The 22,395-nt window shown below is 38.3% G+C and overlaps 1 protein-coding gene and 1 long non-coding RNA gene across 5 annotated transcripts in view; one reads left to right on the top strand and one right to left on the bottom strand.

The window, feature by feature from the left end:
* The window catches only part of IGF1 (insulin like growth factor 1), a 79,213-nt gene extending 73,072 nt beyond the window's left edge, over window positions 1-6,141 (top strand). For all 4 annotated transcript variants that reach the window (XM_081595572.1, XM_081595571.1, XM_081595574.1 and 1 more), the window contains exon 4: window positions 2,023-6,141. In XM_081595572.1, coding sequence (XP_081451698.1) covers window positions 2,023-2,082 — 60 coding nt within the window. In that variant the 3' untranslated portion in view covers window positions 2,083-6,141. The remainder of the gene's footprint in view (window positions 1-2,022) is intronic.
* A 7,216-nt stretch (window positions 6,142-13,357) lies between these two features.
* Window positions 13,358-22,395, bottom strand: part of LOC145547024 (uncharacterized) — a 102,427-nt gene continuing 93,389 nt past the window's right edge. Inside the window, exons 5-6 of the long non-coding RNA XR_014083470.1 lie at window positions 18,165-18,222; window positions 13,358-15,442 (exon numbers count right to left, since the gene is read on the bottom strand). This is a non-coding gene — a long non-coding RNA (uncharacterized LOC145547024). The remainder of the gene's footprint in view (window positions 15,443-18,164; window positions 18,223-22,395) is intronic.

Raw genomic sequence — 22,395 nt, 5'->3', positions numbered from 1 at the left:
GATTATGGGAGTTTGATGAGCCATATACCATCAGCAGGGTCTACTGAGAACTGAACAGAAATGTTTCAAGGAGTTTGGGACAATAGTATGTCTACTCTCTAGCTGCATATATCTTTCTTCCATTTTCCAGAGAACTCCTTTAATGAAGCAGAATAAGGTGTAAGGTTAGAAATAAAAACTTTACCGGTAGCTTAACAGCAGATGCTTTGTAGAGCAACAAATGCATGTCAAGTGAACCTGGTAAAAGTTGTATGATATTAGAGGGGAAAGTGCCAGGATTGTAAACAGATAGCATCTCAGGCTCTCCTACATGAATGCCCAATTTCTTCCCACAAAGATTTTTTTTCAGTGGCCGCTGAGCTAGATATTTTAATAAACATTTTTACACAATGATGTCATCCTCCTTCTATTCAGGAGGTATAAGATATTTTCACCATCAACATACAAACTACTAACTTGCTTTTATAAAGGACTTGGTGATAACTCTAATGTTCCAGGTAGAGCTGAAAATATGTGTAAGAAAAATGATCAAATCCCTATGGGTCTGAGTCAATAGGTATTGTTTCCAGTGATTAGTAGTTGACTCTGCCCCAGCTTCTCACCCTCTCCAGTTCTCAGGTCTGAGTGGTCTCCAAGGTCCCTCACAATGATCTTCAAATGTCTAACAATGATTGGGAGAGTGATCATTTCCTTAGCCAGAAGGAAGGATTTGGAGATTCCAGTGCCTGCGATGAGAACCCTCGGTTTTGGTCTGGATGGAAAATGTTCCTGGGAAAAAGGAATCCTTAAACCTCATTCTGTACCAATAATTATCCATTACATCCTTCTCTAAGGGCCTCCTGACTAGAAGGAAAATCAAGAGAAGCAGCACCTGATGTTTATGCATGTAAATGTCATTTCCTTCTGGATTTTATTTTACAGCTAACTTGTCTAAATAAATGTTGCTATTTAAATATGTTCAAGGATAAAATAATAATTACAGAAAAAGTATAATGACTCGATCCTGCACATTATCGGACGGTTCATTATATTCATTCAGTAGGTATTTATTGAGCACCTGAAATGTTTTGGGCACTACTGTAGACATGGAGCTGTAACAGTGAGCAGAGACATGTCCTTATTATCATAGGGCTTCTATTCTATGCAAAACTCAGTATTCCTTGGATAACAGAATTGGTTGTTGATAGGTGAACTGTAGCACCAAAACAAGGAACCCAGAATGTTTAATCCAAGAATAGTACCTTTCCAATAAAGATTGAATAATAATAGTAAATAACAATTGGTAATACTTATGTAGTGTTCATAGTGTTCCCGGCCTGTTATAAGTGATTTTATGTTCTAATTTTTTAATCCTTAATCCTAAAAGGTAGAAACTATTATTATCCCAGTTTATGGCTGAAATTGAGACACAGGAGATTGTTACTTACACAAGTTCACATAGCTAGAAAATAGAAGAAACAGAATTTGAGCACAGCTCAGAATGCCTGTGATTTTGTAGATTCCAAATCAGCTGCAAAACTTCCCAATCGTCTACTTCAAAACCTCCGCCTCTCTCCAGAGGAGAAAAAGAAAAAAATGAAAAGTTACCTCCTTTTTACAGAAACTAAAACAGAACAAAAAGCAATAAAGCAATGGAGGATGATTCCAGGGTGTGATTTTTTTTTTCTCGCTAGGAAAAGATGTTCCAAGGCAGAAGACTGGATTTTAAAGGATCCCCTTCCTATCAAGGAACCTGTGATAGTGGCAGATGAATAGACACAAATTTTTGTGTGATTACAAAGCAGTTTGTGGTCCCCATGCCATCAGGGGTAAATAGAAGTAGCTTTAGTGAGGTTTGTCTAAATTAAAAACCCAAGGCCATCCACTTGTTTATGTCTTTCTCAGAAAACTCTGGCCCAAGTTGTCTATTAAACTGACTGGTGAGACATAAGGTATGAAGGTTGAGACCCAATGTTAGAAATAGATGGGTTGGATACATAAAAATTCATCAAATTAATGTCACTTTTTCTCCCTTATTTTTAGGAAGTACATTTGAAGAACACAAGTAGAGGGAGTGCAGGAAACAAGAACTACAGAATGTAGGAAGACCTTCCTAAAGAGTGAAGAATGACATGCCACCGGCAGGATCCTTCGCTCTGAATGAGTTACCTGTTAAACACCAGAAGACCTACCAAAAATAAGTTTGATAACATTTCAAAAGATGGGCATTTCCCCCAATGAAATAAGTAAACATTCCAACATTGTCTTTAGGAGTGATTGTTCAAAGCTTTGCACCTTGCAAAAATGACCCTGGAGTTGGTAGATTGCTGTTGATCCTTTATCAATAATGTTCTATAGAGAAAATATATATATAGATCTTAGTCCCTGCCTCTCAAGAGCCACAAATGCATGGGTGTTGTATAGATCCAGTTGCACTAAATTTATCTCTGAATCTTGGCTGCTAGAGACATTCATTCAGCAGGCTTGTCTAAGTGGTTTATTAATTTTTTTATTTGCACTTCTTTCTACGCAACACAGGCTGTTTGTTTTACAGTGTCTGATAATCTTGTTCCTCTATCCCGCTCCCTTCTCCATCACCTTTATATTTGCTGAATTTGGCCTCCCAAACAGCAGCAGCAAGCAGTTAAGTAGCACACCAGTTTTTAACCCACAAGATTCCATCTGTGGCATTTGTACCAAATATAAGTTGGATGCATTTATTTTAGACACAAAGCTTTATTTTTTCCACATCTTGCTAAAAGATGCAAGTAGTTACAACTTTGAGGCCAATCATTTTAGGCATATGTTTTAAGCATAGAAAGTCTCAAACTCTGAATGGTTCCTTCAAGAGATGAGTTAGTGTGTGACCTGATCAGTACTTCTCTCTTTTTATTTCTTCCATATAGAGCACTATGTAAATTTAGCATATCAATAATACAGGATATATCAAACAGTATGTAAAACTCTGTTTTTTAGTACAATGGTGCTATTTTGTAGTTCGTTATAGGAAAGAGTCTGGCCAAAACGGTAAAAGGTGAAAGCAAAACTAAAGAGGAAGCCTGGAGCCAAAGGTGACACAGAGGGGAAGGGTACTCAAAACTCAAACATTTGGGAAAGAAAAGCTCCCCAATTATGCCTTCCAAGAAAAATAAGACACAAAGTCCACTGATACAAATTTGATTGGCGAGTCCAGAGAGGAGTAGAAAAAGCATAAGGCTAGGAATTTAATAATCCTAGTTTCTTATTCTCGCTGAAGAAACAAACATCTGACGACTCTGCCATGGACTCACCACTGTATGACCTTGGGCAAGTCACTTCACCTCTCTGTGCCTCAGTTTCCTCATCTGCAAATGGGGGCAATATGTAATCTACCTACCTCACAGGGGTGGTATGAGGATTAAAAAGATAAAGCTCCAGATTTTTATCCTGAGCTGCTATGAGGGCATCAAGATCAGAGCCCTTGAGTTGCTAGGATGCAAAGAATTCTATAAACAACCCATTCACAGAATAGCTAGAAAATTGATAAGCTGAATACTCTTGACATGCCAGTTCTTGTCAGTGAGGCTATCCAACTATCTGTTAAAAGCTAACAGCTCAATCTCTTTTAAAACACTTTTCAAAATAACTTAGAAACATTTGAATCTACAATTTGATTTTGAATTCTGCATTTGGATTTATAAATATAAAGTGAAAATGGAGCAAAGAAAAGAAAGAAGGAAAAAAACAAAGATTTCTACAAGTGAAAGGATGGTTACTCCTTTTGTTAGCACTTACTGACTCTTCCAAGCATTTGCTAATAATCAAATAATTTGTTGTTGTTTAGTCACTCAGTCATGTCCTACTCTTTTGCGACTCAATGGACCATAGCCCACCAGGCTTCTCTGTCCATGGGATTTCCCAGGCAAGAATATTGGAGTGGGTTGCCATTACTTCCTCCAGAAGATCTTCCTGACCCAGGGATCGAACCCACATCTTCTGCTTGGCAGGCAGATTCTTTACCACAGAGCCACCTGGGAAACCCAATCCAATAATACTTATTTTAATATCATAAATGAGACTATTCACTTTGAAAGCCACAGTTATTTCCTCTCTTTAAGCCCAAGATTTCAAATACTGAAATAATAACTAATAAAAAGTCACAAATTTACTTTCCTGAATGTATTTTATTCTTATCCTTGGAAGTATATACATAAACATATATTTTTAAAATTTTTTGACAAAAATATGCTTAACTAGAGTTGCAAGTTGAGAGACAAAAACGTTACTTTCATGGCTAGAAATTTTCTAGCTCATAACTCATGTCTGCTTAGAAGAGTGGCTTCTAGTCCTCTGTGGATATATCTTATCCATTCAATTGAAAATTGGTATCAAGAAAACACAATGATAAGAACAAGTCCATGCTGACCTAGGAAAATATTTCCTGTCTATATATCAAGGTTTTCTTACTAAAACAACAAATCATTCATCATTCATATCTTTTTATCTGCCTTAGAATTTTTTGGTAAAAAGCAACCAGACTTGATTATTTCATATAAATTATATCCCTTTTATTCTTGGAGAGTGTACATGCAAAACACAAATAGCATCTTTAGTTTTCATCCCACCGGTTCACCTCAAGGTTCAGAGGCCAGAAAAAAAGAGATTTCTTGTATCTCCAAACTTATGCAAAAAGAGGCCTCTTTAATGGATGTCCTTTTCAGTCAACTGGTATTTTAACCTCAGTCCACAGTGTTATTTGAATTCAGCACCTGCAGCATGCTGAGCTATGTTCTGATCACTGTGGACAATGTAAAAGAAACCATAGGTGGTTTTGCTCTTCATGTTTCCTAGACATATGGGTTCTGTGGATTGAAATACTGGATCCATTTTCCCAAAATGGCACTTCTGATTTTTATTTCTTATTCCTAGTGCATACCTTTTAAAATTACTGACTACCAATAACATGTTACATGCAACCTTCTACAGACTTTTATGTTTCCAGACATAAGTGAATATGTTAATTCTAAGAGTGTCTATGACTTATTTGATTCACTAATAATTCTATTCATAACCAAAAATACCCCAGTGAGGAAAGCTTAAATATGGAAAGCCATATTACTTTTCTTAATTTTTTCTAACACATAGTCCTATTCAACTGTATCATAAATCAGCTCATTAAAAATTAGCTAATTATGCTAACCCTCTATCTTATTTTCAAATGATTTAAAACTAGAAGTCAAATTGCTGTCAACTCTGAAAGCCAGTTGATCACTATATAGTGCAGGAGAATGACCCAGTATTGAGAGAAGGAAGCACAGAAAATCTTACAACTCAATTTGTAAGCTTTACTTTATAATTTTAAGATGAGGCAATATCAAGATATTTACAAAAGAACTATAAATACGTGTAAGAGTGAGCTTTCAATTTATGGGTTGATTTCCAGTTTAATTGACAACACTGAATACCGTGGTCAAATATCCATTCCCAGTTCCCCAAATAGTATAATTGTATTATTAGAACATTTTAAAGTGAGGAAGACCCACGAAAAAAGTGAAAGCGTCTTTCCATCAGATTCCACTCTTTTAGAGATAAGGAAAAGCTCTCCCAATACTCACCCTACACACACTCACACACTCATCCTAAGAGTCCAATGGAATATTGAGAAGAAATCACTTCCTTGAAAAATCTCAAAAAAAAAAAAAAAAAAAGCCTGGTGTCCCTTGAGAATCCTTCCCCTCCTTGGAATGTCAATGTTTGTGTAGATGAAACCATCTCATGCACTGTGGCTTCAGGGTTTCTGTTACTAGTTTATGCACTTGGGAGAATGCTTTAAAATGGAAGATGTAGCACATTTTGCTTTCCCATTTATTGTTTGGCCAGCTATGCCAATGTGGTGCTAATGTTTCTTTAAGAAAGTACTTGACTAAAAAAAAAAGAAAAAAAGAAAAAAAAGAAAGCATAGACATATTTTTTTAAAGTATGAAAACAACAATTCTATAGCTAGATGGCATAAGAAAATAGCATTAGGTCTAGTCACCACCACCTTTCAACTTTTTATCACTTGCAAGTAGCGTACTGTTCACCAAATTGTGAGTTTGGGGGTGCAAGGGCAGAAGATGAAAACTGTTTTATGTTAGAAGGCTCCATTGTTTTGTTGGCTCTCAAACTCAGCAAAATTAGCAATATATTATCCAATCTGAACACTTTGATTCAGGAGCATGGAGTATAAAAGGGAAAGAAAAAAGAAAAAAAAAAGACCTTATAGGCAAATGGCAGAATTGAAAAGATGATTGAGTTACTCATTGATTTGTGTGTGTGTGTGTATGTGTGTGTGCTCTTTGCTCTAAAACATACTCGCAAGTGGAGAAAATCAAAACAAAGAGAAAAATGCATAGATTCACCTGCTAAAAATAGCTTCTGCCACATCCCCCTTGAGTAGTTCTTTGGCATCGACTGGTTTAATAGAATATATTCTCCCTTCACCTAAACATCTCAAAGAGCAGTAGCTCTCATAAAAGCAATCACTGATCTCACTGGGAAGTGTTGGAAAGTATTTCCTTCTGAGATGGGGGTTATCTACTGATAAGGACAGAGAAGAATTTATGAGAAATCGTTGAAAGAGATGGCTAACAATCTGTGAAGATTTTTTTGTTTTTGTTTTTTACTTTATACAGTCTTTATGAATATCTTAATGTTCAAAAATGACTTGTTTTTTTCTTCTTTTTTTATATTGGAATAAGGGATGATAAGTTAAACCCACACAGACTGACTCTTTAAAACTATAGGCTAGATAGAAATGTATGTTTGACTTGTTGAAGCTATAATCAGACTATTTAAAAATATGTTTGCTATTTTTAATCTTAAAAGATTGTACTAATTTATTAGAGACAGATCCTATTTGGCTCTCTTCATAAGAAAGAGCATTTCCCTTCAAATCACCCGGGCTTTCCCATCGACGTTTTCGAAAGAATAATCTGATTTATGCATCATTATGGCATCATTTATTTTTAAATTTTAAAATAAAATAAGTGTGATTCTTCATGCCCCTCTCCTGCAATGCTCATAAAGTCCAAAACCTGAAAGGGGCAAAAAACAAGAGAAAATTTTGTTGGTTCTTTGTTTTGGGTTCGTTTGTTTGTTTTTGATGCTAATGTTTAATCCTATAGTACATATTTGCTTATTGCTATGTTAATATTTTAAAAGACTTTTCTGTTAGGTATTAGAAACTGATACATAGATATCTTTTTTGTGTGATTTCTATTTAAAAAAAAAAAGGAGATGAGATGACTGTCTGAGCTTTAAGTGCGTGTGGTACAGGATAAAGATACAAATTTAAACAACCAAATCCTATCTGGAGCAAAACTTTTTGTAGAGAACCTCTCATAGATGAGACAGAGGCCCAGGGAAGTTTTGAAACTCTTTTTTTCCTCTTAGTCCTTATTCATTTAGTATGTCTCCAAATTTTGTAGAGGACTGACCAAACTGAAACCCTGAAATAAAAGGGACCTCTTTTAAAATATACATTTCACCTGTTTTCTTAATTTATGAAGCCACATTGATCTTAAACATGGTCCCCATTTCTCCCCATTCTTCAACTGTCATTGATAAGGTCTTTCAAGAAAAAGCCACTTAAAAAGAGTACACAAAAGTTTGAATGTCACTGCCCAATTGAAATGTAAATTAAGATACAGTTTCTCCTATTTAACCCCTGCTGAATCTCACCTGTCACCTTCAAATGGCCTTCACTCTCCTTAGAATATGCCTTTTTTTAATTGCCCAGGCCTAAATGCACTGATGTAAAAGTAGGAAAAATGAAAGAAGAACTCAAAAATCCCTTCCAAACCACCCACTGGCCCCACTCACCTACCCATAGCAAAATCACTACTGTTAATCCCTTAATCTGATTTTTTTTGGATATTTATCTTGTACCTGCTGCTAAACACACTGCAGGAGGGACTCTGAAACCTCAAGCCACCTACTCACATCTCTTATCTGTGTCTGTGTATTATTAAAATGTCTATTCAAATATCAAAAACTTTCAAACATCATGCAGCTCGTATTCAGTTTATACAAAGGCCCCAAGTACTATGTCAGATCTCTTTTTGCTGAAAGAGCTAATGAAGTTGAAACCTGGGATTACATCATGTGTTTTGCTTCATTTGTTTTTATCACATTTATAGGCCAAGTGTGATAAATAAACTTACAGACACTGAATTAATCTTCCCTGCTACTCTGAAACCAGAAAATAATGATTGGTCATTCATTATATCTGTTTTAGTTCAAAACATATTTTTTATTAAATTAACTCTGTATTTGAAATTATTATTCAATTCATTTATGGCAGAGGAATATCGATCCTAATGACTTCTAAAAATGTAACTAACTGAATCATTATCTGACATTTACTGTTTAATAAGCATATTTTGAAAATGTATGGCTAGAGCGTCATAATAAAATGATATATCTTTCTTTAGTAATTACATTAAAATTAATCATGTTTGACTAATTAGTTCTTTTGGACAATGTTGGTGTAATGTGTCATTCCTTAAGAATTCTATTGTAATGTAGCATTTTTATTAAGATCATTGCAGCAAATAAAACATGAAAACTTACCCAGAAAATAAAACTAATCATACACCAGAATGGAGATATCTTACAAAGTTTACAGGTTATATTTAAAAATAAATGTTTCAAAGAACTTGTACAAACTATGTAAGAGATGTATGAATTGTACAATAGATGTATTAACAATAAAGCAGTTTTAAGTAAACCATCCCACTCACTGTAATCCAACAGTGAGTTATAACCCATGACACAAAGCATTTGGGAAAAACTTTTCTATCATGCAGGGTACATAATATACAAGCAGCATTTAATACACTCCCATATAGAGAGATGTTATAAGAATGTGATCTCTCAACACTGAATTTTTGTTTCAATAAATCTAATTCTTTACTGAATTGACACTGTGAATATCAAACTCACAGTAGCATTTGTGGAAGCACCGGGTGGAAATTAGTATTAATAATTTCCCTCTTGTTGTTTGAAAGAATCTCATTCTGTTTCCCTTTACTTAAACCCTCCGTGAATTATTGGAAAATTTACCTGAATGCAAAAAAGGCTCACAAGTTTTACACTTGATTTTAAGGAACTAATAATATTACTAAAGTTTGCTGTATCATTTTCCCACATGGGGCTCACCATTACACCCAATTTCACTCACTCAGAGTTTCCATGGTTCTTCCTAGGACCAACGGGAGGACTAAACTTCCTCATTCTGCTTGTGTTCAGCATCGTGCCTCCTGTGACCATAAGCTTCTAAGTGCATTGTGTACAGCATGTGCACATGTGCGTGGCTAATCTGGGTACAGCCTTTTCATTAGAAGTTTTGTGGATGGTGAAGTAAGAGGGCAGAAAGACATCAAACATAACTGTCATCTTAGTAAGTTCCTTTCCTCTCTTCTGCAAACTCTTCCAGAAATTACTTCCTACTCAACCTTTCATATTCTCCCCTTGAAAGAACTTGCAAGAAAATTCTACCACAGTTCTCCACCACAGCTTTGCCCATAGTGGGAACTGGGGCAGGCCAGCTCACCTTTTATCATTGCATATGCCCCAAAGTTGTTTCTTTCCTAAACAAAAGAGCAATTCTGTCCCCAAATAATTGTCTTCTTTCAAGATCATCAAGGTCAAATTAAAGTCTCTTTTTAAAAATTATATTTTTCCTTCCAGTAAGATCTGTGTGAGTGATAAATTATCACCACCCCAAAAATGGTTAATATTTGCTGAGCACTAACTATGGATCAGTCACTACACTAAGTGGTTCACCTATATTATATCATTCAGTTCAGTTCAGTCGCTCAGTCGTGTCCGACTCTTTCCGACCCCATGAATTGCAGCACGCCAGGCCTCTCTGTCCATCACCAACTCCCAGAGTCCACCCAAACCCATGTCCATCGAGTCGGTTATGCCATCCAACCATCTCATCCTCTGTCGTCCCCTTCTCCTTCCGCCCCCAATCCTACCCAGCATTAGGGTCTTTTCCAATGAGTCAACCCTTCGCATGAGGTGGCCAAAGTATTGGAGTTTCAGCTTCAACATCAGTCCTTCCAATGAACACCCAGGATTGATCTCTTTTAGGATTGATTGATTGGATCTCCTTGCAGTCCAAGGGACTCTCAAGAGTCTTCTCCAACACCACAGTTCAAAAGCATCAATTCTTCTGCACTCAGCTTTCTTCACCGTCCAACTCTCACATCCATACATGACCACTGGAAAAACCATAGCCTTGACTAGACGGACCTTTGTTGGCAAAGTAATGTCTCTGCTTTTAAATATGCTATCTAGGTTGGCCATAACCTTCCTTCCAAGGAGTCTTTTAATTTCATGGCTGCAATCACCATCAGCAGTGATTCTGGAGCCCCCCAAAATAAAGTCTGACACTGTTTCCACTGTTTCTCCATCTATTTCCCATGAAGTGATGGGACCAGATGCCATGATCTTCGTTTTCTGAACGTTGAGCTTTAAGCCAACTTTTTCACTCTCCTCTTTCACTTTCATCAAGAGGCTCTTTAGTTCTTCTTCACTTTCTGCCATAAAGGTGGTGTCATCCGCATATCTGAGGTTATTGATATTTCTCCTGGCAATCTTGATTCCAGCTTGTGTTTCTTCCAGCCCAGAGTTTCTCATGATGTACTCTGCATATAAGTTAAATAAGCAGGGTGACAATATACAGCCTTGACGTACTCCTTTTCCTATTTGGAACCAGTCTGTTGTTCCATGTCCAGTTCTAAATGTTGCTTCCTGACCTGCATACAGGTTTCTCAAGAGACAGGTCAGATGGTCTGGTATTCCCATCTCTTTCAGAATTTTCCACAGTTTATTGTGATCCACACAGTCAAAGGCTTTGGCATAGTCAATAAAGCAGAAATAGATGTTTTTCTGGAACTCTCTTGCTTTTTTGATGATCCAGCAGATGTTGGCAATTTGATCTCTGGTTCCTCTGCCTTTTCTAAAACTAGTTTGAACATCTGGAAGTTCACGGTTCACGTATTGCTGAAGCCTGGTTTGGAGAATTTTGAGCATTACTTTACTAGCATGTGAGATGAGTGCAATTGTGTGGTAGTTTGAGCATTCTTTGGCATTGCCTTTCTTTGGGATTGGAATGAAGACTGACCTCTTCCAGTCCTGTGGCCACTGCTGAGATTTCCAAATTTGCTGGCATATCAAGTGCAGCACTTTCACAGCATCACCTTTGAGGATTTGAAATAGCTCAACTGGAATTCCATCACCTCCACTAACTTTGTTCGTAGTGATGCTTTCTAAGGCCCACTTGACTTCACATTCCAGGATGTCTGGCTCTAGGTGAGTGATCACACCATCGTGATTATCTGGGTCGTGAAGATCTTTTTTGTACAGTTCTTCTGCGTATTCTTGCCACCTCTTCTTAATATCTTCTGCTTCTGTTAGGTCCATACCATTTCTGTCCTTTATCGAGCGTATCTTTGCATGAAATGTTCCTATGGTATCTCTAATTTTCTTGAAGAGATCTCTAGTCTTTCTCAGTCTGTTGTTTTCCTCTATTTCTTTGCACTGATTGCTGAGGAAGGCTTTCTTTTTTTTTTTTTTTTGGTCTGAGATATTTTATTTTATTTTATTTTATTTATTTATTTATTTTTAATAAATTTATTTATTTTAGTTGGGGGCTAATTACTTTACAATATTGTAATAGTTTTTGCCATACATTGACATGAATCAGCCATGGGTTTACATGTGTTCCCCTTCCTGGACCCCCCACCCACCTCCCTCCCCATCCCATCCCTCTGGGTCATCCCATTGCCCCGGCCCTGAGCATTTGTCTCATGCATCGAGCATGGAATGGTGTTCTGTTTCACATACGATAATATACATGTTTCAATGCTATTCTCCCAGAACGTCCCACCCTCACCTTCTCCCTCAGAGTCCATAAAATTGTTCCATGCATCTGTGTCTCTTATTCTGACTCGCATATAGGGTTATCGTTACCATCTTTCAAATTGCATATATATGCATTAGTATACTGTATTGTTGTTTTTCTTTCTGGCTTACTTCACTCTGTATAATGGGCTCCAGTTTCATCCATCTCAGTAGAACCGATTCAAATGTATTTTTTTAATGGCTGAGTAATATTCCATTGTGTATATGTACCACAGCTTCCTTATCCATTCGTCTGCTGATGGACATCTAGGTTGCTTCCATGTCCTGGGGAAGAAGAATGGAACTGGAGGAATCAACCTGCCTGACTTCAGGCTCTACTACAAAGCCACAGTCATCAAGACAGTATGGTACTGGCACAAAGATAGAAATATAGATCAATGGAACAAAATAGAAAGCCCAGAGATAAACCCACGCACATATGGACACCTTATCTTCGACAAAGGAGGCAAGAATATACAATGGAGGAAAGACAATCTCTTTAACAAGTGGTGCTGGGAAAACTGGTCAACCACTTGTAAAAGAATGAAACTAGAACACTTCCTAACACCATACACAAAAATAAACTCAAAATGGATTAAAGATCTAAACGTAAGACCAGAAACTATAAAACTCCTAGAGGAAAACATAGGCAAAACACTGTCCGACATAAATCACAGCAGGATCCTCCATGACCCACCTCCCAGAATATTGGAAATAAAAGCAAAAATAAACAAATGGGACCTAATTAAAATTAAAAGCTTTTGCACAACAAAGGAAACTATAAGCAAGGTGAAAAGACAGCCTTCAGAATGGGAGAAAATAATAGCAAATGAAGCAACAGACAAACAATTAATCTCAAAAATATACAAGCAACTTCTGCAGCTGAATTCCAGAAAAATAAACGACCCAATCAAAAAATGGGCCAAAGAACTAAACAGACATTTCTCCAAAGAAGACATACAGATGGCTAACAAACACATGAAAAGATGCTCAACATCACTCATTATTAGAGAAATGCAAATCAAAACCTCAATGAGGTATCATTTCACACCAGTCAGAATGGCTGCTATCCAAAAGTCTACAAGCAATAAATGCTGGAGAGGGTGTGGAGAAAAGGGAACCCTCTTACACTGTTGGTGGGAATGCAAACTAGTACAGCCACTATGGAGAACAGTGTGGAGATTCCTTAAAAAACTGGGACTAGAACTGCCATATGACCCAGCAATCCCACTGCTGGGCATATACACCGAGGAAACCAGAATTGAAAGAGACACGTGTACCCCAATGTTCATCGCAGCACTGTTTACAATAGCCAGGAAGGCTTTCTTATCTCTCCTTGCTATTCTTTGGAACTCTGCATTCAGATGGGAATATCTTTCCTTTTCTCCTTTGCTTTTCGCTTCTCTTCTCTTCCCAGCTACCTGTAAGGCCTCCTCAGACAGCCATTTTGCTTTTTTGCATTTCTTTTCCATGGGGATTTTCTTGATCCCTGTCTCCTGTACAATGTCACGAACCTCTGTCCATAGTTCATCAGGCACTCTGTCTATCAGGTCTAGTCCCTTAAATCTATTTGTCACTTGCACTGTATACTCATAAGGGATTTGATCTAGGTCATACCTGAATGGTCTAGTGGTTTTCCCTACTTTCTTCAATTTAAGTCTGAATTTGGCAATAAGCAGTTCATGATCCGAGCCACAGTCTGTTCCCGGTCTTGTTTTTGCTGACTGTATAGAGCTTCTCCATCTTTGGCTGCAAAGAATATAATCAGTCTGATTTCGGTGTTGACCATCTGGTAATGTCCACGTGTAGAGTCTTCTCTTGTGTTGTTGGAATAGGGTGTTTGCTATTACCAGTGCATTCTCTTGGCAAAACTTTATTAGCCTTTGCCCTGCTTCATCCTGTACTCCAAGGCCAAACTTGCCTGTTACGCCAGGTGTTTCTTGACTTCCTACTTTTGCATTCCAGTCCCCTCATTAGTCTTTATAAAAACCCTATGAGTTTGGCACTATTATGAACCCTATTATACACATGAGGAAATGGAGGTTCAAAGACATTATTTAACTTGCTGAAGGTCAGAGACAGGCAGAGCAGCCTTGAAGCTGGGTTTGAAGACATCAAAACAGGTGATTTCACTACTTCATCATTTATGCCCCAATCCAGACACAAAGACAATTCCATACACTGATACATTCTTGTTCATATTTGGTTGTATGAGGCAGAAATAGAGCTAATTGGACCTTTGAGTAATAAACTATTTTTGAATATGAACTTAAGATAAATCAGCATTTCTGCTCAATAATCAATATACCTAACCAGGCTTTTAACCTTACCTACAGCCATTCCTCTGCAGTCCACATCCCAGTGTTGTTTTGAGATAGCCCTTCCCATCATGCACGTAATACCCAAGGGTAAATCAGTCTCAGCCAGGAAGGGTATGTCTTGAATCCTTACACAGTTCAGAAATAAACTCTTTCTAAAAAAGTAAAACTAGAAACTGATCACAAAGAATCTTGCCAAGAGCCCTGGCAACAATACACCTATTGTTCATGTGACATTTTGTCAAAGTCAGTGAGGTCTCAAGAAACATAGTTGAAGCAAGGCTTCCACAGACAAAAATGTGGACTCCTAGGGTCCATGTTCCTAGTTTCTATATCCCTGTCCTTCAAAAAGGCCTTAGTTATCCCACTCTAGGGATTCCCAGTGGGTATAGTTCTAGCCCTAGATGGCATTTTGGAAATGTGCAGGGACATTTGGAGTTGTCAATCACAATGATTAGGGGGTATTATGGATATTTATTGGGCAGAGGTTAGAGTTCCAGACACTTCATGCAAATGATAAACCTATTTATAATTACCTAAGCATAATTTTAACATAAATTGAATTTTCCAGGAATGCTACCATTGTAAACTAAGGGGAAGGTGGTAACTTATTTCATTTGGAACTTTATCAAGCACTGCCCACTGTTCCAGAAAAAGCATCCTTGATGGCAATGCTAACTGTGCTATTTGAATCTCTTCATTCTCTACCTATATCAGTCCTCTTACACCTGTCACGTTCATAATTTTCCACATGGGGTGAATATCTGACCACTTCACTATGTTTTCAAATAGAGTTGAGCCTTAGCATTTCTATCTTGCAATGCATGTTATTTTGCTACAAACTGTTTTCATTCTACTTTATATTACAGCTCAGGCATCACTTTTATTTTTGTTGAACTTGTGTATGCATTATCTATGAATTTCACTTTGGGATATTAAAGAGTATATCATAAAATGTTTGCTATAAAAAGGGGAGCTTTGGGTATGATAGGGCTGAATACAACAGTTATGATCCTACCTGAGTCATGATGACAGATGGATGACAGAGCCTTTGCCCTCTTCCCAGTGAGGCATTTAAAGTGTAGAGCTGAGCTGAAAGCTTGTATCTCCCTCACCTGTTTATGGATAGAGATAAACCTCTTTGGGATCCAATAAAGGATAATGGTTATGGTTAATACAACATCTGTTTTCTAAATGTTCTTTCCTTCACCCTGTGATGGGATGAGATGATTTGGAAAAGAATAAAGCAATCACTGAGAACAGAAACAGATGTAAATTGGATCTGAGACAATAACAGCAATACATCAGAAGTAAAATTTGACCTTGGATTTCAAGCAAGGTCGGAAATGTGGCCTAGAAGGGAGGTTTCTCTTTATAATGGTTACTATCAGGCAAGTTAAGAGTAAGTAACTGTCCTATGACTTTCTAACTCTCCTGCATTTATTGAAGTCAGTGGCTCCCACTAGTCCCCAACCTCCTCCACTAGAGGGAACACTGGGGAGAGCCTCTCCAAATGGAAATTTGGGGGATTCATAGTCTGTATTCACAGCAACTTCTCTACCTAAGTGCTGTGGCTGAATCCTCCATTCCATCCTACAAACACAGAACTCTCCTTCCCAAACCCAAGTGTCTAAAAGATGTGATAGACAGAGATGGAGAAAGTGCCCCCCTAGAGAGGGAAGGAGACAGCAGTAAGAAAGGCAGAAATCATACTCAGGATTGTACTCTCACACTTTATTTGGCCCAGATCTTCTAATTCAGCCACTCTTCTAGAATCTAAAATATTCAGATAGGGTTACTCCAGGACCAATATTCTCTCCCTATTTTTTTGTTTTTTTCTGTCTCTCTCTCCTTTAAAGATCTTTTGGAAATGGAAACATTGCCATTCCTTTTCTGAAGTGAAAGTGAAAGTGTTAGTTGCTGAGTCAGGTCTGACTCTTTGCGACCCCTTGGATGGTAGACCGCCAGGCTCCTCTGTCCATGGAATTCTCCAGGCAAGAACACTGAAGTGGGTAACCATCCCCTTCTCCAGAGTATCTTCCTGACCCAGAGACTGAACTTGGGTCTCTTGCATTGCAGGCAGATTCTTTACCATCTGAGCCACTCTCTTAGTTAATATTGAAAAGTCCCTTCTGGTATCTCTAGTCTTCACTGCAGTAGTAAAAGATACAGTGAAATAATTTAATATTTATTTATGCTAGAATGTACTGGCTGTTCATCTATTTGCTCTCATATCCATTTCCCAACGTTCCATTTATCTGCTCTGTTTCACAAGGAGCTACATTTTCTAGCTCCTGTTTCTCTGATTTCCAGGTAGGTTTGGCTAACAGGAGGCACTAACAGCAATAGAGATCAGGAAGAAGGAAGAAGCCAGGGTGTTTCCTCCCTTTTTTCTCTGCTTCAAGTAGCATCTTCAGCAGTAATTGCAGTCTCTGCCTCCCACTTGGAGCAGCACACTGTCCCCCCGGTGGACCTAGATCCATCCACATGGTTTTTCTCAGATGGGAACATGACTTCCTCTCTGTGTCCTCCTAGTTCTAGAGATGGTGGTGACTTCCTGATGTTGTTAATCTCTGGACTGACTCCTTTCTCTTATTTGACTACTTATTTCTCCCATCACCTGTTCTAAATATCTTCTGATTAAAATACCTAGAATCGTTTCTGCTCCCCTCTCTGGACCTTAACTAATACCCACAGGAACAACATAGAGGTAAGAAGCATGAGTGCTAAAATCAGGCAGATGTGGGTGTGTGTTGTGGCTCTGACCCTTCTAGCTGGATTCTCTAGACAAACAACTTCTGTGAGGCTCCGTTTCCTCTTTTGTAAAATGGTATTAATAACAACAACAGCAACAATATCTACCTCTTACTGGTATTTGAGGATTAAACATTATCATGCAACAGTTCCTAAATTTCTAGGTTTCTCAAAATTGTAAAATTTCCAAAAATAAGAGTAGATTTTTCAAGAAAATGAAATAGGATGGCAAAGTCTTTATTTGGTTAAAGTAAGGACATTTTTAAAAACCAATCATTACCACCATGTGACTCAAAGGGAATCATTGGAAAACAGGACATGAATATAATCTCAGACTCAAGAGCAGTTTCTTAAATTTAATAAATTAATCTTTATGGAAAACTCATCACATCATCTCAGTTTATCCCTTTCATCTCTTTGGTTTCTCTATGGCTGAAAACACTGGCACAGTCCAGCACTAGTCTGCTCCTCAGTTCTTGTTGATATTTTTGTTGTCATTACTTCTATTATTATTATTAGGAATGACAGTACTTATTAAGGATATAAGATATTCAAGGCACAATTCTCTCCATTGGCTTTGTCACACCCTTTTCCATGTACACTCTGACTCATGGCCCCAACTATTCTGAACAAATGACCACCTCCTCCCCTAATTTTACTCTGACTTTGCATTTCAGGGGGAAAGTAATGTTTGAGCCAAAAAAAAAATCCTTATACTACAAAAGCAAATGTAAAAGTTCAAGTCTAGCATTTTCTTGCTGAGTCACTTTAATCCTTTCTCTTTCCTCTCCCTAGCCTAGCCCATCCCAGTCAGCACAGCTACAAATTTTCCATATAATGATTTTTAACTATTTATATGATATTTATATGAATATTTATATAAATATTTAACTATTTATATGATATTCAGGCCATTCCTAAATAATACCAAAACATTTAATCTAAGTAATTGAAAGAAACAATGCAAATAAGTCAGTTATTTGTCATCATGCAAAATGTCCATTGGATTTGTATTTTTCAATAATTTCTCAACCAGTTTTACTGGCTTTTTCAGCACATAACTTCAATTATTCTGCCTTTTACTTTTAGTCATATTTGTTCCAATCCATATTCTTCTAAGTCATCACAATTATTCTTAGCAATTGCTGTTAAATGATATTTGATGGTCTGGTCTCTTACTTCTCAGGTTGTTCAATTTTCCATAATATCAAATAATAGAAATGAGGCAAACACATCCCTGAAAGAGAAAAGAATATACTTTCAAGTCCTTCTTAAGCTGTAAGAATTTATTTTTTATCTTTCATTGTGTGTGTAACATTATTCCGAATCCTCTTTGGGGTTGCTCCTGCAGGACCCAGGGGGTATATCAGTCACTGGAAAAGCAACTTGAGAATCTCTGGGATTGATTTTTGAAAATGCAGTATCCACAGAAACAGACCTCAGATGCTATCCCAGCAAATGCTGGCAACTCTACACTTCTGTGGAAGATGCCTTCTGTGGGTTTGCCCAACGGCTGTCTGTGGAGACCATCACTCTTTGAAACACAGCACATTCTATGCTGTATCCTTGTATGACCATTGCAAGAATTCTGAGTGTAGAGTTGTATTTCCCAGAAAGAGTACATAGCAAGCTAAAAGCAGCTGGATAAGATAAGGAAAATCAGTCAGTGAAAGGTTTGCTTAGAGGCTCTGGGGCATGTTCAAGCCCTCCAGGGTTTATTTGTATAGTATTAATAAGCCAATTCTAAAAGTCAAACAGATAAAACTCCAAAACTCATAAGTAAACTCTTGCACTGAAGTACCACATATTCCTGGATCAGTACACTTCTTTTTACCTATGAAGTAAATGAATGTGGGAAACAGATGTGGGTGGCCATCAACAGGACAGATCCATGTGCATTTGGTCAGGCTATTGCCTCTGAAAATCTGACATCTGTCCCGAGAGCTGAGGGAGGAAGGAAGACGAAGCTTTTTGAAGAAGCACCCCAGATAAACCCATGTGGAGCCATTCTTCTAGTAGTTTTAATGATTTGCAAACAACCACTCACACTTTCTCACTGGGCCCCCTGGGAACCCATGCTGCATAGTTTAGAGACAGGCAGACATGATTAAGGGTAAGGTCTGTGAACCACGGAACACAATTTTCCTCTCCATGAAATGAACTGGCCCTTCTGGGGATCAAACCTATGACCTTGTGCTCATTAGCACTCTACTCCAACCATGCCCAAAACAAATACAATTTTGAAGCCAGAGGAGCTTCAAACCACACTTAAGAATGTAATCAACAGAGCCACAGGGAAACACATAAAGTAAACACTTTGTATATAGGCAAAAAGAACAGACGTTTTGGAAAGTGCCTACATTTTCTGAATCCCTTAGTCATCTGAAGGCTTACTGGAAATTTCCACTTGGATATCTTCCATCATTTTGACTTCAACCATTTTCCTCCCTCAGCCCCCACCCCTGAAAGGAATTTACCATTTGGAACTTTCAGTTTATGGCACCATCACTCAGTCAACCAAGTTCAGAAACTTGGAGCTGTCCTTAGCAACACATTTGACCATCCAATGCATATTTAGTCCAAAATGAAATTCATTAAGGCCTTTATTCAAACATCTCTCATATCTCTTCTCTTGCCTATCCCCAGAAGCATCACCACAATCCAAACCTCACCACCTTCTGGATATTATGATATAACTGCCTACCAGCTTTTGCTTCTCTGATCCATTTTATATACCATTTGCAAAATTCTGCTTTGTACACCTCAGAAACTTCAGTGGCTACTGTTCCAACTTGATATCTTACATTTTCCCAAAATCTGTTACAAATAAACTATTTCTATTCATCCCCATCTTTGCATAGGCCCCTCTTTTCTAAATATCCAAAGGCTAGCCACCATTAAAGACACAGTGCATATTTCATTTCTGTCTTTCTAGGCTACTTGAAACCCTATAGATCTATCTCTTTTGAACTCTTGGACCCCATGTTAGCAGTACTATTCATTAGGACTTTAATTCTCTAATAATCTATCATGATGTTATTTTTTCTTCTATGGAACACTGGTCTATCAATCATATTGTAAATCTCTGAAGGCAGAGATTTGGCTTTTAACCCACAGATATTAGCCTTAATGTACAAGCAATACTATCCTGGGAATATAATGATAAACAAAAGAGACTTACATTATAATAGAGAAAGATGGACAGCAGATAAATATATGAACAAGATACTTTCAAACAGTAGAGAAAACAAGAAGGCAATTCAAAAAACATGGATTGAATCAGTATTACTAATTCATCTGTTTTCTGTGGCCAAGCAATCCAATGAAGAAGTCGAATTCTTACAAAACGAATTACTACCCCATTTAGCCTTGGGTTCACTTTTCCTCTAGCATTCTCTCCCTTAACAAAGTCCATCCTGTCATCTGGTTTTCTCTGCCATGAGATGATGCTAGACTGATCTCTTTCCTGGAATTCAGTCATTATAATCCACTGCCTGACAATCACCTCCACCTAGAACTGTCCGGTACAGCAGCCACTGGACAGCAGGTCGAAATTGGGATATGCTGTAGGTATGAACGGAGAAGGCAATGGCACCCCACTCCAGTACTCTTGCCTGGAAAATCCCATGGATGGAGGAGCCTGGTAGGCTGCAGTCCATGGGGTCGCTGAGAGTCAGACACGACTGAGCGACTTCACTTTCACTTTTCACTTTCATGCATTGGAGAAGGAAATGGCAACCCACTCCAGTGTTCTTGCCTGGAGAATCCCGGGGATGGGGCAGCCTGGTGGGCGGCCGTCTATGGAATCGCAGAGTCAGACACGACTGAAGCGACTTAGCTGCAGCAGTAGGTATAAAACATGTACTAGATTTCAAAGACATCTAAGCATGAAAATATATTAGTATTTTTGGTATTTTTATATTGATTAAGTGTTGGCACAATAATATTTTGGCATTAAGTAAAATATATTATCAAAATTAGTTTCATCTGTTTCTCTTTACTTTTTAAAATGTGACTGCTAGAAAATTTTTTAATGACACATGGCTTACATTTGTGTCTCTCATTGTATTTTTATCAGACAGTGCTTACCCAGAAGATCTACAAAACATTCAATAGATATTGAGCACTTACTGTATACTAGGCATGATTCTACTTGATACCTAACTTCTAGTATTGCTAGTACTTCAATTCAAACTGAAGGTGTCTTTTCCTTTCCCCAAGGTTACTCTGTATGTTGGCTTTCCTGTGTATTATACGTGTTTCCTATTACAGCCCCATGGACTGTAGCCAGCCAGGCTCCTCTGCTCATGGAATTTTCCAGGCAAGAATACTGGAGTGGGTCGCCATTTTCTTCTCCAGGGGATCTTGCCTACCCAGAGATCAAACCCTCATTTCTTGCATCTCCTGCAGTGGCAGGTGGATTCTTTACCACTAGTGCCACCTGGGAAGCTGATATGTTGGCCTTCCTACCTTTGTTAATGATTCTGTTCCAATTTTTCCTAGTTAGAAAGTCAGGTATCTTTATCCTTTTTTTCACAGCTCATCATTTGCCAAATCTTGTCATGTTTCCTCTGTAGCATAGTCTCTATTTCCTCCCTCCCTTCTCTTCTCATACCACTGTTGTTGATGTCTCTCGAAGAATGATTTAGTAAGATTTCTGCTCCTGTTGGGCTTCCCTTGTGGCTCAGCAGTAAAAAATCTGCCTGTAATGCAGAAGATGCAGGAGACGTGGGTTCAATCTCCTGGAGGAGGGCATGGCAACCCACTCCAGTATTTTTCCTGAAGAATCCTATGGACAGAGGAGCCTGGTGGGCTACAGTCCATAGGGTCACAAAGAGTCAGACACGACTGAAGCAACTTAGCATATATGCTGCTCATGTTACTGAAACACAAGTCCGTGTGCCCGATGAACAGTGAGGCCAAGCAATACCAAAATGTCTGACTTTGGGGCAGAGAAAGGTTTATAACAAGGCCCTGCAAGGAGGTTTGTAGCTCATGCCTTAAAAACTCCTGAACTTCCCAGAAGCTTTCAGCAAAGCCCTTTTCTAGGAAAGGTGAGGGAGGCATCCTGTCAGATCCTTTGTTCTTGAGGTCAGGTCATGATCAGGTAATGATGTTCCTGTAAACCTCCACCAAACAAATGTTATTTCGTTCTAACAAGAAAAGGCAAGGTTCCAAGGCCCAGCTTTCATCCCACAATATCCCAGTCCTAACTAAGAGGAGGCAGATCTCAGTTGGCAACTACCTCAGGGCCAGGTCCCCGGACCCTACCCAACTGTAGCAGTGCCCAGGACCCACCTGGCCCTCAGACTCCACAGGCCACCCCATGGGGAGGGGAGGTGGTGGATAGCCAGATCCCACAGACTGCAACCCAGGCAGATTACTGCTGCCCTTAGGTCACGGAGACAGA

Source organism: Giraffa tippelskirchi, chromosome 4 (assembly GCF_054371585.1).
Source record: "Giraffa tippelskirchi isolate mGirTip1 chromosome 4, T2T-mGirTip1v1.2.pri, whole genome shotgun sequence".
Classification (NCBI taxonomy): domain Eukaryota; kingdom Metazoa; phylum Chordata; class Mammalia; order Artiodactyla; family Giraffidae; genus Giraffa; species Giraffa tippelskirchi.
This window is presented reverse-complemented; position numbering and strand designations above follow the sequence as displayed.